Source organism: Aspergillus niger (assembly GCF_000002855.4).
Source record: "Aspergillus niger supercontig An11".
NCBI classification, from domain to species: domain Eukaryota; kingdom Fungi; phylum Ascomycota; class Eurotiomycetes; order Eurotiales; family Aspergillaceae; genus Aspergillus; species Aspergillus niger.
The window spans coordinates 21,479-38,693 of NT_166526.1; the positions used below are offsets into that span (position 1 = coordinate 21,479).

A 17,215-nucleotide genomic window follows, 5' to 3' on the forward strand; every position below is an offset into this window, starting at 1 on the left:
TATTCTCCTTTGACAGTAAATCCACATCCTAAAAAGATCTTATGCAGTATCCTTTGATCTCTACTAATTATTAGATCAGCAATGGCATCTGTAATGGTGGTGGTAGGAGTACCATGATTCATGGCACTGAATTTCAGCTGTGGCAGAAGTAACGTTGCCTTTCTGACAGCCACAACCGCTATGCACCAGGGATCCGCACTCTGCTGGTCCAACAAGGCTTCACTTCGAATGGCTGGCCTCTGTTGACTGTGGGAGCTACCAGAGCGTGCAGGATTGTTCCAGTGCTACTAATGATTTATCTTGCTTCTCTACGAAAAGCTCTTAAGATATTCTGTCGCAGTGTGACTGATGTACGTACGCCGTACCCTCCAGCCAATCCTCGTAAGAACACAACACATGAATCAGATAACCTGATGATTCTATGTATGTTGTAGATGCCAGTGACGAGAAAGTGGAAGGTGACACCTGTCTATCATGCGAAAACCCGTGTCGATTGAATTTAGAGTTAGGTGGGGAAATGTGTCAACCAAAATTGATCAAATGGTCCGCGGCTATTTATTGAGGATCTGGCTGGTAGCAACCATTGCCTTGGGATTCCTCGTATTAGCTGCTTCTCATGTCTCCGACTAGAACGCGTGAATACTTTTCCCGGGTGTTCCTCTAGGCAGCCCTTATTACTAAATTAAAAATTATGATGATTTGATTATTAAGTGTACATATTCAGTCCGACTTGGTCTTTCGGGCTAGTTCAGCTGGCGACAGAGACTGCTGCCCTCGTGATTATGTTCTCTGGCGCATATGTGTCCAATAGCGGTTCCTGTTCTCTCAATCCCACTGTTAGCTCCAACCCCCCTCTTGAACGTTGTTTCGCAAGTTCAAGGTCATATGCCTGAGCATCTAATCCGATCGTCTCTTGCAAGTCACCGAATATTCGGTCGCCATCATGATCGCCGGCTCAGCGCTGCCATTGTCATGCTTAGGCTCCTCATGCAGACTCTCAACATCGTGCGCAGTCTCGCCCGCGTGGGTTCCCTTAACTGTGCTGAGGTAGTCCCAGTTGCGGATCACCTTCTTGCGAGCTGCACCAAATGTGTCCTTGCCGTCGGCACGGCGGATAGGGTTGACTCCACTGCTGGCGTGGCTGCCAAAAACAGCGGGGAAGAACCGGATGAGCAGAGGCCGCATCACCGGCAGGCACGAACAGATGATACCCACGTTGATCTCCACCATGCTGTGTGTATGTGTCAGTCGATAGCTGTCAGAAGATCGGAGAAACAGGAACACATACGCCCACTTGGCTAAGGTCACTTTGTACCAAGTCAGGTCCATACTGGAGACAAATGGCATCATGGTGACAATGCGGATGATCGCAATGACACACGCGCTGTGTAACAAAGCACGAGATTAGCTTAGCCAGGGACAGTGATTCTCAAACGTGAGACACTTACAAAGAACCCATCATCAGCACTATCATTAAGAGTACCCGCTGCTTGAGAGTAGTCTGAAGGGACCAGCAGAGTCGAATAGGCAACGCCAGAGTGATCAGGTCGGAAAACAGATTGAATGCCGCATTAGCGTAGACGAAGGAGAGTTGGTCAACGCATTTGGCAGTCGGCATCAAAGTCACGTCCCAACTGGCCTGCACCGGTATACAGCCGAGGGTAAAGACCAGCAGACTGATGATATTGTACAAGGCAACGAAGACCATGATCCCGTATGTCATTTGGCGGAACCGCTTTTCGGGGCTCAAGCGCAGGTAGAACAACAAGATGGACGTTTTGACCAGCCAGATTCCGACAACGAAAATGTCCTCAGCCGCAAGATCATACTGCAATAATTAGTGGTTGCCCGCTATGTGCAACTTGCCACGGGTGTGAAACGTACCTGCTTGAAGGGCTTGATCTTGCTGAGGTATAAGTCCCAAATGTGGACCCCATAGCCGTTCCGGATATCTATAGTCATCATTAGTTCCGGAATTCCACGGGTTTCAATTCTGTTGTTACATACTGAGCATGCACAAAATGGCAAATAGCCACGCGCAGACTTGCGCCCAGATACAGAACCCTGCGAGGCAATTAATAAGGTCCCTTATAGTGGACGACTAGCCTGGGCACTCACAATCATCGACCCCAATGGTCTTCTGGAGTTTACCACGCGTGTACAAGCGAAGGATCAAGACCGCTGTACCTGTAAGGCAGAGGGCAATATTGATGGAGTAGATCTGATAATTCTGGTTCGGTGGGTTCACGAAGTTGGGCGTCACGCCGTCGGGCGGCGCGGAGGCAGGGATCTGGTTGAGGTCTACCGACGGCATGATGGGAGAAGCTTGTCTTTGCGCGTCCGTGAGAGAGCTGGTCCTGATCCGAAGCAAAATTTGCAAAGGACGCTGGTCGGAGCCTCGCTACTTATCCTTCGTGTCCATGGCGCCGTCCGGCTTGCTCTGGCTCGAGCGCGGAAGTATGGACTCGTTCGTATGCAGGCCGGAGCGACTACCGAGAGACCATTCTCACCTGCATTGTATAGTTTGCCAACTCCGGGGAACAGAATACCGCCGTCACTATCCCATTGAGGAGACGCCACTGGCTATCGAACTTCCTTGTCTGGCTGAAGGAAATGATCAAAAGCTTCCTCTGTGCCTAGATCGTGTGACGACTAGGTTAGTCTGGGATACAGTCGTCTGGGTGCCCCTGTCAGGGGCATTGTCAAAGATCACGGATGCGCATCAGTTGCATCTGTCAGATGCAGGGGTTGATGGAAATCTGGGCGGAACATGACAGGTTCGAAGACCCTGCGGCACCCCCGGAACCTGCGGGGAGATATCACAAAGCCCGGCTGACTGGTCCGACGGTCCTACATAATCTGGTGGAGCCGGACGAGAGGGGAATTGAGCTGATGATGGAATGTGAGGGGGGGAACGGATGATCGGCAGAGGGAGGAGTGGGCTTTGGGATATAGTCGAGCTGCTATCCGGGATGACGGGAAGAACAGTGGGTGAAAGAACGGGATGTGAGGCGAGCACAGGCCCTGGCCTGGTCCATCCACAGCAAAGTACGGGGGCCCGTCCACCGACCATAATCCTTCGCCTCTACCTTGAATCCGGATTTTGTCGTGCCTATAGGTTGGTCACCTCGTATTCCTGTCGGCTGTTTCCCCCGGCTTGGCTGAAGAAACTGGACGTATCGGCTGGTGGCGCACCGGCGCTGCCTGGACGCCGTCTGGCGCTATAGCTGCAGGTCGCGTTGCCTATCCACTCTCTTCCCGCCAATCATCCTGGCAAGATCCCAGTGTCCCCCCTGATGCCGGGGCCAAGTGTGACAAGTATATTAGGTAGGTCGCCCTGGTCATCCCAACGGAATGGTTCCAGACTACCAGGACCCCCCGGTCGCATACTATCCTTGTCCAAGTATACCATGGCCCAATTTGACCCCAACCTTGAGCAGATTCAGCAGTGCCTGGCCGAGGTCACGGCCGCTGTCGACCAGTATCGCAATCAAGCGACCACCCAGAACAGTCAGGATGCTCGCTACCAGTTGATGACCCAGGCTACCCGCTTGGTGCGTGCTATTCGGGGCCCGGCCGACCTCGTCTTTGCCAACTTTGAAGATGTACGTTCTCGCTTCACCAGAGAGCTGATCGGTGAATCTGGCCTAGACCATGGAAGCTAACAATACGCTATGGTGCGCTATGCTAGATGGTTCGGATAGGCGCAATTCGGACCCTGTTGGAAGCCGGGGTGTTGGATGCCATCCCGACCGGGGGACAGAGCATCTCGGCCTCGGAGATCGCGGCCAAAACCGGTGTCGATAAAGAACTCATCGGTAGGCTATCCCCGCTTCCATGGGGGCCCCGGTCTGCGCTACGAGGGGGTCTCCCTGTCCGTGCTTGACTGAACTGACCCGTTCCAGTGCGCCATATGCGCGCCCTGACGCCCACGGGACCCTTTCGCGAGACAGGAGAGGAATTGTATGCGCACACCGCCGAGTCGGAAATCCTGCTGGCCCCCCAGATGCGGGCGGTGTTCAGTCTAATGTAAGTGCTGCTGGCCCCCTCTTTGGATCACCAGGCATGTCCGATGGCTAACCAGAGCCACCTGCTGGCCAGGGTCGATGAGTATTCGCCCGCCATGCTACGGGCCCATGAATATTTCTCGCAGCAGGGCTGGCAGCATCGCATCGAACTGCGCCGCAATCCCTTCACTTTCGTGCATGGCTGCGACGGACAGACCATGTTCGAGCACATATCTCAGAGCCCCGCCCGCGCAACCCGGCTGAATGATGCCATGGTGGCGGAGGATTCTCTCCTTGCGGAGATTGGCCTATATCCCTTCGGGTCCACACTGAGTCCACTTGCGCAGCCAGACATCGCCACGATCGTGGACGTCGGCGGGGGTCGCGGGCATATTCTGCGTCAGCTCAAGGAGAGCTTGGCAGGTATCCCTGGGCGGTATATCTTGCAGGATCGCGAGAGTGTCATTGCTGATAATGGCCCCGAGATGGAGTCGCACGGGATCGAGCCGATGGCGCATGATTTCTTTAACCCCCAACCTGTGTCGGGTAAACAGCCCCCCACCATTCCCACAGCCCCATCTATCGGTCGAACTAACACATTAATTGGTTATATAACAGGCGCCCTCGTGTATTTTATTCGTCGCGTGCTGCATGACTGGCCCGATGAGGAGGTTCGTCAGATCCTCGCACACCAGGCGGATGCGATGGATCGAGAGCGGTCGCGAATTCTCATCACCGAGACGATCATCCCCGAAATTGGCGCGACCGCAACCAACGCGTATATGGATCTGACTATGATGACGTTTGGTGGGCGCGAGCGGACGGTGAAGGACTTTGCGCACCTCTTCGAATTGGCAGGGCTGCGACTGGCGAATGTGTACAAGGCCCCGGGTGTGCCCATGGTGGTGCTGGAAGCTCGGTTGAAGTAAACTGTAGTTACAGCATATGAGCTGATTGTAGGTTTCAATAACTTCTTTCGACAGGATGTGCTTTCGTGTTGTGTCTTTGACGAGAAGATTGCGGTCTCATTAGTCTCTATTCATGACTGGTAGCTAAGCTGCAATTAGTCCGTCCTTATCCAATCCAATGTAGGTTAGCTTGCAATGTGCATTACTACGTGATTGAGCGATATGAGGAAGAAACCGTTGATTGAATTGTGTGTTTCAGACGAATAGCTGGCGAGAGGAGAATGGACGAGAGACGCCACTATACCACGACTACTTCATTACTCCTATCAGTACCGGAAAGACAAGACAGTCAGGTGCCCATCGAGTGCAAACAATGCCAAACCGGCCAGCCTTCCAGCCTTCAGCCTCCAGCTTTCTCTTTCTCTCTCTCTCTCTTCTCTCTCTCTTCTCTCCTCTCTCCTCTCTTCGCTTGACTACAGCTCAGATGTTGATTACAAACAATATGGTTTTCATTCTCATTATATACTCTATGACTTAACAGCTTCTCCGCGCTCAGTAGCCAACTTGTTCTTCAGTAACATGAAACGACTTTTTAATGCGAACGGACCGGCCCTTTTTTAACTCGGCCGCAAAGGTTGGCGTGATGGGACTATTTAAACTCCCTCGGAAAGTCGAAATCACCGTGGTGGTTATGTTCCGCGTCGCATCAGGCTGCGGCCGCCACACTGCGGCATCTTCAGGATCAAGCCGGTTCCGCGTGTATTCCGTGAAGCTGGACAGTGGCATGCTTCCGCGGCTTTTCTTCCCCTTGCGATCGGGTGGATCACCAAGAACTGCACGGAAGAGAGGACGGAGGGTGGCCAGACTACCCGCCGTGATTCCTAAGCCAACCTCGATAAAGGACCAGATGTCGATGGAAAAGGTCGAATCTGTCACACACACACATAGATCGGGAAAGTGTTAGCTGTCTTGGCCATGGCTGAGTTGAGTGGAGCAATAACAATCGGACTATCGCTGCCCATGCAGAGAATAAAGGGGGGGGGGTGGGGGGGGAGGTCACAATGTGTGGCACTTACACAAGAAATCAATGTCCTTGTAGTAATGCAGGCAGGGAATCCGAAGGATAACAGCTGCACTCGCCCTGGAGACGCCAAATATCAGCCACTGTACCAACAGCATCGCACAGTTTACATACACACAACCTAAACTCAGGGTCGCGCCCAGCGCCATCTTTGTCTTTGGATTGATTTGCAGCTGGCGAACGAGATCAATGGGCAGCAGCCCCAGTGCAAAGTCACAGATGGCGCAGATCCCACTGTATACGTACGCCACATTAATCAATATATCAGTGTTCAAGCACTTGCCCGTCCCTGTCCGCTCCCAAAACTCCGAAACGGGATGACATTGTAAAAGCATGAGGAACCAGAATATCAAGCTGATACAAATCGACGCTCCCATAACGGTCCACAGGATCATGCGCTGGTACTTCTGGACCGACAGTCGGAGAAGCGCGAGCGCAATGGATACTTTGGCGATCCCGGACGCGCAGATATAGAGGCACTGACCCAGCCACCACCACTAGACAGGCCGTTCAGTATCTCATGTGGGCTGAAGACGACGTCATTTTACGTACCAGCATGGCGTGGTGTAAGTCTTCGGAGCTGTGGAAATCGACGAAATGCCGGCCAACGCCTTCCTTTGCACCAGCGATTGCGCATGCGGTAAGCACGATATCAAGAGCCTGGAAACATGTTAGTGATTCATGATGTAGTGAGCTTAGGCCTGAATACCAGCCCAGTCCGATTGGACCGCGGAGAAGGGAAAATCCAGGGGGTTTATTACCATCGCAAGAACCATCAGTGTATCGTCCCACCCAAATGCTTTGAGTATGCGCCATCGCACAAAGCATCGAAAGGATACTGTCACAAGCGATATAACCATGACCACTACAGACACAGCCACAAGGGCCTCGCTACGGCCTTCCAGTGGCATCCTTGCTAGGTGGTGGCCCTCGCGAAAGTCCAAGGGTTAGAAGACAAGGAAACTAATTGTCGGCTACTATCCAAGTATCTAGCTCCTGCCACCATCTTATAGTAGCGCCCAAGATGTTCGGCCGCTTCTGTTCTAAGGCAAGGCTATGGTGGGCACAGGGTCCAATCGTAGCAGCGCAGATCAGAGTTTATCACTTGGGCCACTACGATGGTATTTAGTCGTGACACCGTGACGAGAGCGAATCAGAGCAAATCAATCTCTCAGACCCTGGCCCATGATAGCTTGAGGTGGTTCCGCGCTGAAACAGCGGCGGTAGAGAACCACACGATGCGATCGGGGGGTCCACCAGTTCGAAACCAAATCTAAGCAATGAAGGTGCAAGGAAAGAAAGGCTCCGTGTTTCGCGCCTTCACCTGGATTTGACTAACACATCACCAAACCAAACCTACAAGTGCTTTTCTCTCTCCTAGTAAGCTACTGCAACATCTGCATTGCTTCTTTATGGAAGTCCTACTGCCAATCCATCCATACCTGAAATTTCGATGAGCAAGATCCAGGCGCGCCGGTCGTATCTCCTGGCAAGTTACAGGATTGTCCTACAGATTCTTCTTCATGCCTTATGTGACGGGGAAGGTTGTCACAGCTTCGCAGTGGAATCATTCCCTTTTACATATACGAAGTCATGCCCAGGAAGAGAGTCGTGTAATGATTCTTAGCCGCAGCACCTTAACGAGATGCGCACTCCGCGCGCCAAGCTGAAGACTTCGGGCTGTTTCTCGTAAGCATCCCGTGAGACAGAAATAGAATTGATAGGCGCCGACGGAGCAATAAAGCAAGGTTTAGGGTCATGCAGGGCAGCCATGCCTTGAAAGGTTCAGGTCGAGTTATATTTGTGGTGACAGCTGGATAAGGGATCCGGAGCCCACACAGGAACCGTTGGAGACAATTGAACGACCTCATTGGAGTTGGAGCAGCCCAATAAGGTTCACGGCCCACCCATCCCGAACAACAACGGGACTCAGAAAAGCCAAATGGTCTAGAACGGATTTCGGCCGCCGACAGGGACACCCAAACCGTACAGGAAATTGCTAAAGCAGAATGTCAAGAGACCGCAAAATCCATCGTGGCTGATTGTTCTGCGCCCTCGTTGTCAGGAAATTTGTCGTGAGATAAGTTATCAGTTCTCCAGCATGGTGACTCACCGATGTTTACCCCGAATATCGTCACATCATGTCCATCTGGGTGGGCAGGCACAATCCCGCCATGTTTTTCTCTCTGGGCGGAATCCCAAGGACTATCGTTGAACTTAACCGTAGCTGGGCCAATCCCATAATGCCTGGAGCGCAGAAGAGGAACACACCTCCGTGTTCTTCTCACAATGTCCCATCCTGAGACGATTTTCGCGGTCGTTGCACTCGATACGGCCTGGACTGGTGTCCCGTTCCTAAACTTAGTACTAATAGGGGTATGATGCGCCGGCCCACACGAGGCTACTAGCCAGTGGGATGGGGTTTTCCCATCACCTCCCCGGTACTAACAGACCAGCTTCGCCTGCCGAAGCCTCTCAAGGCTTCGGGGGCTTCGATGCTTGGCGTGGACTGAAACCCCGCTGGGGGGCTACGGCAAGGAACATAGCCGAAAGGTAGATCGACATTATACAAGCATTTGACAAGAACCCAGAAAGGAAGCATGGGCGGAGGAACCTGAGACAAAAGGAAGCAGTTCTTTTTCTTACCGCCTACCGCAAGTGCTATTCTCATCCCAGTCACCGCCTTTCTATTTCGCGGTGCGTGCCATCGCTCAGTTTAAGTTGTGATCTTCAGGGCATTAATCACCTTCCATATCTGACCTGACCTATGTCAACATGACTGACGAAGAATTTTACTATCCATACAACAGTACTACTCTTAGCTTCCACTCTCCTCCAATCATCAGTAGTATCAGTTCCTCCTGCTACTAGTATATTCATCTCCTGTCTCTGTCTGATTCGGTTCCAGTGCACCAGCATTACTACTAGATACCACGTATTTTGATATTAAAGTCAATGCCAGTTCAATCATGCTTGTGCACGACACTGCCAGTGGCTTGCCGCTGGTAACCCGATCTCAGCATGTTATATGGCTATGGATTATTGGAAAGGCTTACTCTTACCATCTGCCATTAGACCCCCTTTGTATGCACCAAGTCATGATCAAGAACATGTGAACCTGGGCAACACAGCCCTCGCCCAAAGCGAAACTTCCATTACCTTCTGGATTTTCGTGATCGCTGTGCTACGGCAATCATTGTCAGATCACGCTTGGCCGCCAGATGTTTGGCTCTCTAACCGACCTTTTCGCAATGGTAATTCTAGAATTTAGGTGGCTTTTTCCAAGAGCGGCAGTCAGGGATTGTGCAGTATGGCACGGAAAATATGCAAATACTGCTTTCGACTCCCGCACAGTGCAGTATGCGCGTTAGTCCCAGCTCAGTTGCATAGCCAGCTGATAGCCACATGGTGGATTGATGAATCTCGTGTCATCATACACCTGCTCCATTTCGTGACTATCATGCCCGTAGAAGGTGTCTGGATTTCTAGACCAGCCATGAAGTTATGTCCAATGGTCCCTGCAAATATCTAGGGCCTTGGGTGACTAGAGGCGGGGCTCAACGGCAGGATGCCGGCTTGATACAGGCAATGTCTCGTCCCCCAAAGAGAATGGTCCTCTTGGTTGGCTCGTAGAATTGTTTCGCAACAAGATAACTAAGGACTTACCGCAGCAGAAAGCACCCACTAAGGCTACAGATGATCGACCCACTCGGGATTGTCAGGTTCAAGCGGAAAAGGGTGGGCGTCCCGAAATACCGAAAGGCAACGCTCTGAAACTCTGCGTCTGCCGTCAAGCCGCGATCAGCATAGTCTAAACTTTCAGGCCCTCTCCTGCATCATTGCACCCGTTTTGATCCTCTGATAATTTATCCAGTTTCTGAAGTCATGGCCTGGGCAATGTTTGGGCCGAAGCTGAAAACTTGTCCAGCAGATTACCGCCCTTGGATGATCGCAATATCTATAATGAAAGTGACTGTGTTATGATTCTGCGAGACGCCAAGCTGGCCACCGTACGTAGCACCATCGATGCGATCGACATTTCTCCTAAGCAAAAGTGCGCGGCACAGAGGACTTACCAGAAGATCAACGTCTACGCACACAATTTCCACGCTATTAGAAGAGTTACGATTCCGAACCACGCCTTACGAATGTCTCATTATCACCTGCACCAAGCTCACTCGCTGGATGTTGATTGGCTTGCGGATCTTGAAATAATGAGCTCATTCTATCGTTTCCTCGCTGATTTCGGTCCACAGGTCCGATTCCTAGGCGTGAACCAAACTACGATAAGCCTTGTTCCCGGGCGAGAAGTGGTTTATAGATGCCTTCCTCGATAACTATTCCATGCTGTATGACAAATATATGATCTGCTTGATGAACTGATAACTGACCATGGGTAATCAGGGTTGGCTGATACATAATTCAATGCTGCTTGAGCCAGCTTGTTGCCAAGGATATTAATCAAGCTCATGGCCTCATGCACCTATCACAATTGGTCTTTTTTCACAAATCTGCGCGCAATAGTGGGACATAACGTTGATCTCCACTGAGATCGAGTCCACTAAGAATGAAGTATCTTGACAACAGAGAATGTCTGTTAGGCGATTCTGGGAACTAAAATTGTCCACAAGAACTAAACTAAACAAGAGAAGATCCTTGATAGAATTATCTCAAAAGGATTTCTGCAGGCGGGAATCAATATCTCCATCGTCATAATATCTTGCTGGCTCTTGTCGCTTCCAAAAGGTCCGAATGCTCCAATGTTGCTACACATATCCGACTTGGGCCTGCCACCACCTCGCGTTCAAACTATTATGTTATAATCATCAACCATGATTTGTCTAGGCCCGCCCTCAGCGTAGATGTTCATGGGTTCTGTCAGATTTTACCACCAGTCCCAGAGCGCAGCTACAGCGCTCTTTCCAGGTCCTGGAGCTCCAACAACAACATTGATCATCCGTCCTCGAGGTCGGGCAATAATTCTCTGCAGAATATCGATCCTGGTGCGCATCAGACAGGCTAAGGTAACATTACACAATGTAATATCACATCAGCACAATGCATGGATATTGTTGTGCAGGCCGCTGTGGGCGATGCAACCTGAGACAATCATCCCAATTATTCAGCGGAAGCGCTCACAGCTTCAATCATGGTCATAAGCGGTTTTGCACTCCTCTCCAGGATATGGACTCTCATTCAATACCAAAAGTGGAAAAATGAAAGAAAAAGAAAGAAAAGAAAAGAAAAAGAAAAAAAATTGAAAATATGAATGCGAGAATCTGCCTACAGTCCGCATAGCTTTTTCCCATCAAATCCAGGGAGAGCGTTCCATTCCACGTAATGACCGTGTTGGTATTGGAGATGTGTCCACCGCGACCACAGCACGCTGGCTCATGCTTCTCTGGGTTTGAACAAGATGGGAACTGCGAGGCTGTGTCCTATACCACAGCATAATGCTACACTAGCTGCCAGCGTGAGGGCCCACAAGCATCGGAGGGCGATCGCGTAGGCAGCAATCAGATGTGCGACAGGGAGACACTAAGTTGAGTGGCGTTGCACAGCCCTGTGATGGCATCTGTAATGAGGTCGATTATCATCTCATCCACTTGTTGATTAGCTGGGCAGATAAGGCCTTCGCATATTCTCACCTCAATGGGTTTCGATGCATCAAGACTGACGAGCTGGAAACGTATCTACTAGCGGGCGGTGGACGCTGGAGTATCTCCGTGATCCATGCAGCAGAACAGAACAAGGAGATACGGTTAAGGGCACATCTGCCAATTTCCAGTCCAGTGTCATGCATCTCAATGGTCCCAAAGCAATGTTCAACTACGAAGCACAGGGAAGTTCATCAATATGCTCAGGCAGTCGCAGCATGATGGGAGAACAAGATCTGTCTCAACAGCGCCCCATGACTTATTCATATCAAACACGAACAAAGAATGTAAGGCTCACCCGCGATTGAATCTTCCATCCCTACTTCAGATGTAAAGTAAGATGGACCTGGATAGCTGAAGTATTTACTATGAGTGTAGCCTTTAGACGCAATTCAAGGGTGCTTATTAATGGATGCATAAACCTCTCGTTATGATTTATGAACTACTAGGCCGAAAAGGGAAGTGCATGCTAATCGGAGACTATCCGGGATGCCGAATCAAGGAATGCCGATCACGAGTCCGGGACGGATAGAACCGTATGAGTAAGCGACCCTTGAATTGGACCCTGAAGGAACATTTGCAGCCGTAACTTGAGCAATTGTAGCATGATACATTTCGGTAGAATTGAATGTGAAATAATTGAAGCAATGTAGTCATAGTAGCTTGACAGTTGTGCCAGTTACAACATGTAACTCTAACAGGTTAGATACTCTCTATGTTGCCGTATATTGAGTTTCCAGAACTGAGCCCAAATATATATTTTGTTGGATGGACAAGTTTAATGGTACCAGTTTAGTAGTACTACTAGTGCTCTTACACCAGCAAAAACGTCATCATGTTGCAGTCTGCTAATAATACTGCATCGTAGGGATCTATCATTTTGATCGATGAAATTAGTCAAACAGAATTGACCGTCCAAGTTCATATCATAGAAATATATTAGTAGGTGGTCTATCTACATGAACGAAATAGTTTATAAACTAGGCACTACTAGTTGTAGCTTATTCTTCCGTCGCAGAATACTGTAGACCTTCTAGGGGCTTGGCGAACGACGGTGGCCGTTACCAATATCACTAGTGTTTATATATAAGACATTGTTAGGCTAAGGTCCTGGTCCCACTGTGATCGGCATCTCTAGTTTCAGATATGCAAATATTATACTATCAGATTTCCTCGTAAAGAATGATATATGGATATATAAAATTACTATTTTGAAGCCCCTATCAAATTAAGCTCTAGAAAGGAGCAGATGCTGACACTTCCGGCTCAATATCTACCGCATGCTTTGCCGTTCCATAGCGCCCTCGTGTACGAAATACTCCCGTGTCACTGAAATGCCCGCGGTAGGATCCTCGGCCGACATGTTCTCCTTGACCAGCTCGTCTTCCGAGTCATGTCGCGACAGCTCGTCCGGCCCCCCGCGTGATACTGACACCGTGGTATGCTGCTTACTGGCCAATCCCGCAGCCCCAGAGTTGGACAGCTCATATCCCCGGCGACCGCTGTACGTGCCGGTGCGTGAGTGGGAGCCAAAGACAAGAGTGCGGAGGACAGGAAGGCACGATGCAATGATGGCAATGGCCGTTTCGATCATGGAGACCGTGCAAGTAATCATCTGCTCGCCCAAATGCGAGTAGATAGCACGGATAACTGGTGCCGTTAGCCTGGCTGCGACTTCATGTGATGTAGGGCAAGAGGGCAAAACTAACTGCTAGTGATGACGACGATGACACCCAGCAGGAATACGGAGATGACACCGAGCTTCTGCTTTCTTGGCATCTTGAGGCGTGCTACCTGGGAGATGGGAAGACAGATGACTGTGACGTTAGTTCACCATGTAATTAGTTTGTTGCTGGGCCTTGTCTTACTGAAAACATCACTAAAGATGTTGACTAGGGGCATGGTTAGCTGTGATTCCCATAAAGTACAAGATACGAAAGGGTCCATACATAGGATCGTCAGCCAGTAATTGATCGTCGACTGCTTCTCGGAGCATGTCACTAGCAGCCAGTTAGTCAACATCTGCTAAAAGCATCCGATAACCCTCCCCACTCACAGTCCGGGTTCTCAAAACTCTTCCATTGGCGATCCGGGGGATAGCACTTGAAGACGATGTCGAAGAACAGCACCAGCCAGGCAGCGGCCAGGACACCCAGGGTGATATTGTAGATGGTCTGATACTTGGTGCGATCGGCCAGGCGCTTGTAGAACAGCACCATGCTGGCCTTGATGAGCCAGAGCGAGGTAACATACAAGGTGGACCCAGGAATGATCAACTGTGGGAGGAGGAGAACAGAGTCAGCAACGGGCGGAGGTGTGGATGCTTGGGAGTGCAGATCCCTATGCTCCTACTGACTTTCTGCATGTTGATCTTTTCGGCCGTGGTTGTCTTGGCTATCTCTGACATGCCTGTGGGTGGGGAGAAAACGGGAGGTCAGACGTCGCACGGATCACTAGTAGGCAAGAGAAACGACGAACCCTGAGTGAACATGTAGTGTTGAATGCCCAAATCACCGATGAGACACAGCGCGGCGGCAACCACGAAGAAGTCATCGAGGTAGAGCTTCTTGAGGAGTCGCCATCGGATGATCAGCCGAAATACGAGGAAGATGCATGCGGCGACCGTGCAGATATACCATGCCACCTAATGAACCACCACCAGAAGTTAGCGAACAGCACAAAAGATCGACCTTTTTTGACGGGTTACGCTGCGGCTGCTCATACCACTTGGCCAACGTCCGGACGAGCCATGGCGATGGACGTGCGATACCTCGGACAGTCACAACGACAGCAGAGACGTGCAAGGACGAGGAGGCATATTGTGGTTCTTATCCGGGGGCATTCCTGCCAACCCAGGATTAATAACTATCGGACCAGGGGCAAGAGGTCGCTCTGACAAGGTAAAATCCTGCGGCCACTCGGTGGTGATTGCTGCTTTGTTGCTGAGTATTAGGTTTAGTTCGACCCGAACCAGGGCCTTGAAAACCCAAACTGTAAGGGTAGAACCATGTCGTTCTGTCTTGCATCTGGCGGGCCAGTCATCCGAAGCGATGTGTCTGGGCCCAAGTAAGACATTCCATTTAATTTCCTTGGGTCCCAAGATAATTAACTTCGATAGTGGTTCCGCTCTGATCCACCGAATCGATGCTGATTGCGGCAATGGGTGAACTTCGGCGGATGAAGTCCCCGCAATTTAGGGTTGCCCTCGGCCATCTTCCGCATCGCACCACGTAGCGCAGTGGTGGGTGGTGTGTTCCTGCAGGCCTGCAGGAGATCGTCGAGCGCGAGTCACGATCCGTTCAGGGCCAGGGACGTGGAGGGACACTATCGATCCAGTCCCAAGTGCCAACAAGCACGTTCCAAGTTTTCGGAATGACCGCAGTAGCAGTGAGAGGAATCGGATTCCGCCGGCAGCCAGCTGGTACACTCACATTGAAGCCTGGCAGCTGATGGCGCAAGCCTGGAGCCAGCCAAGATCGGAGCCAATCTCAAACGAGCTAGGTTCGCTTTTACATTAGGTCATGCAATGAGGACCAAGAGTCATAACACACACAGACGGAAATAAAATCCTTAAATGAAATTATGTCTGATAAAATTAAATAGATTTACAACAATGTGCACACCCCACGGCGGCGTAGCTCGTCACATCCTCGTACAGTCTTCATCTTTTACGAATCCAGCAGCACGGGGTTCTGCACCACCGGATACTTGGGAAAGTTGGGCTTGTATACGGCCTGGCAGCGTCCATTGTACGCACCGGTCGTGCTCATCTCGATTGCCAGCTCGTTGCCCGGAACTCCCAGGCGAGCCAGAGGACCGTTGACGGGTTGAGCTTTGTCCCATCCGGGGCCGGCACTGGGCGCCTTGATCCAGGCCACAAACCAGTCGTTCATGTAGTCCGCTAGCTCCTGTTCCGCCGTGGTGACGTCGCTTAACTTGGAGAAGCACTCGTTGCCACCGTGGAAGAAGGGTACCTCACTGCCGTGGGAAGGGCCAATGTCGGCGATGCCCAACACGTTTGAGTAGTTACCAAACCAGCGGTAGATCCAAGTGGGCTGTTCGCTCGAGCGCACGTCGACAAGGTAGTCGGTCGCGCAGAGGAAACGGGCATCGCCGTAGCAGGCGCCACTCTCAAAGGAGACAGACGAGTAATCAGCGCTGTTGTACGCAGCCAAGAGCTCCGCGGACGGCACCCAGGCGACATCCGCGTCGAAGGTGTGGATCCACTTGTTGAATTTGGTATTTTCAGAGGCATAGGCATAGGCAAACAGACGGCCCTCCTGGTCAGAGTTACCAACCATCAGAGGTAGGGACTTGGGGTAGTAGCCCTGGGCAAAACGGTCGGTGTAGTTGGAGAAGCGAGTGATGTTGTCGACAATGGGGGAGAACCAGGTGTTGGAGGTGGAATTAAAGTAGCTGGTCTGGAAGGCATATGTATCAGCCTCGCGCAAGCAGTCCAACGTGTAGTTGCTGGCATCGCAGCCGAGTGTCACGCCGGCAGCCAACATGTCCTCGACGACCTGAGCCAAGGCCACGCCGGTAGGGGCATAGGCCGGACCGGACTCGGCATTGGCCGACATCTCGACGGCGCCGGCAAGGAAGGTCTCGGGGTGGTTCCAGAGGTAGTGGTCGACGTGCACACCGCCAGAGGAGTGACCACCCAGCACAATGTTCGATTTGTTTCCTCCGAAAGCTGCGACGTTTGTTAGTGATTAAGTGAGCCAATAGCAGCGGAAATAGAAAGCATACCTTCGATGTTGTCATAGACCCATTGCACGGCCAAATCCACATCCATGATGCCAAAGTTCTGCGACTGGCCTTCCAGTTCCGGGGCATTAGGCGAAGCGTAGATGCTCTCGCGGTAGTTGAAGTTGACATAGATGACATCCTTGCGGGCAAAGTTGTAGCCCTGCCATTGAGCATTGCTGCTGCCACCAGTAACCATGGCTCCACCGTAGACATACACGAAGACGGGCAGGTCACTGCCGCTCAGTGGAGTCCAGATGTTCATGCTGAGGCAGTCTTCGCTCTGGGCCGTGATGGCGGTGCCAGACATGGCCTGGGCGCACGAGGGGCCATAGGTGGTGGCATTGAACTCGCCTCCGGCAAAGGACGACAGAGCCTTGGGGGCCTTCCAGCGGTTCTCACCAGCGGTCGTCTCGGCAAACGGAATACCCAGGAAGACATTCGTATCGTTGTGCTCAAAGCCGCGGATGAGACCCTGGGAGACGGTGACGGACGGGGAGGTGGCCTGGGCGGCACTGACCAGAGCCAGGGCGGTGGCGGTCAGGCCCAAGGCCTGGTCAGCAGTCTTGCGCATCACGCCCATAATGGAGAAGGGCAGTATAGGGACAGAAGACGAGGCGTGCAAGAACAAGAGCCAGCATGGTGATGGCCACGCAGCAGGGGGTCGCTATTTAAACGGGACGCGGGTGAGGAAGGGAAAAGCCGCGCCCGGAAGGCGTGGAATTTGCTCCGAAGGAGAGATTCCACGGTTCTCCACCCGCGCCGCCGTTCCGCTAACTGCCACCACTCCACCGGTACGAGACCAGGTCTAGCTTG

At 51.6% G+C, this 17,215-nt stretch overlaps 5 protein-coding genes across 5 annotated transcripts; 1 reads left to right on the forward strand and 4 right to left on the reverse strand.

Annotated features, from left to right (window-relative positions):
* Positions 1 to 897: 897 nt before the first annotated feature.
* Positions 898 to 2,314, reverse strand: An11g00060 (uncharacterized protein; the record flags this gene model as incomplete). The annotated part of the gene is made up of 6 exons (XM_001393973.3): positions 898 to 1,231; positions 1,289 to 1,384; positions 1,449 to 1,828; positions 1,885 to 1,952; positions 2,008 to 2,064; positions 2,119 to 2,314. The coding sequence occupies 6 exons, from the start codon at positions 2,312 to 2,314 to the stop codon at positions 898 to 900; spliced, it is 1,131 nt and encodes a 376-aa protein (XP_001394010.1).
* Positions 2,315 to 3,410: 1,096 nt separating this feature from the next.
* On the forward strand, positions 3,411 to 4,936 carry An11g00070 (uncharacterized protein; the record flags this gene model as incomplete). Its single annotated transcript, XM_059749986.1, has 4 exons — positions 3,411 to 3,605; positions 3,823 to 4,029; positions 4,064 to 4,553; positions 4,626 to 4,936. The coding sequence occupies 4 exons, from the start codon at positions 3,411 to 3,413 to the stop codon at positions 4,934 to 4,936; spliced, it is 1,203 nt and encodes a 400-aa protein (XP_059605419.1).
* Positions 4,937 to 5,467: 531 nt separating this feature from the next.
* Positions 5,468 to 6,812, reverse strand: An11g00080 (uncharacterized protein; the record flags this gene model as incomplete). The annotated part of the gene is made up of 4 exons (XM_059749987.1): positions 5,468 to 5,844; positions 5,992 to 6,056; positions 6,111 to 6,493; positions 6,549 to 6,812. 4 exons carry the CDS (start codon positions 6,810 to 6,812, stop codon positions 5,468 to 5,470), a joined length of 1,089 nt encoding a protein of 362 aa, XP_059605420.1.
* A 6,114-nt stretch (positions 6,813 to 12,926) lies between these two features.
* On the reverse strand, positions 12,927 to 14,404 carry An11g00090 (uncharacterized protein; the record flags this gene model as incomplete). The annotated part of the gene is made up of 6 exons (XM_059749988.1): positions 12,927 to 13,303; positions 13,363 to 13,470; positions 13,522 to 13,653; positions 13,710 to 13,976; positions 14,132 to 14,297; positions 14,378 to 14,404. The coding sequence occupies 6 exons, from the start codon at positions 14,402 to 14,404 to the stop codon at positions 12,927 to 12,929; spliced, it is 1,077 nt and encodes a 358-aa protein (XP_059605421.1).
* Positions 14,405 to 14,846: 442 nt separating this feature from the next.
* An11g00100 (uncharacterized protein) lies at positions 14,847 to 16,982 on the reverse strand (the record flags this gene model as incomplete). Its single annotated transcript, XM_001393977.3, has 5 exons — positions 14,847 to 14,977; positions 15,085 to 15,150; positions 15,207 to 15,239; positions 15,411 to 16,346; positions 16,403 to 16,982. The coding sequence occupies 5 exons, from the start codon at positions 16,980 to 16,982 to the stop codon at positions 14,847 to 14,849; spliced, it is 1,746 nt and encodes a 581-aa protein (XP_001394014.3).
* Between the last annotated feature and the right edge of the window lie 233 nt (positions 16,983 to 17,215).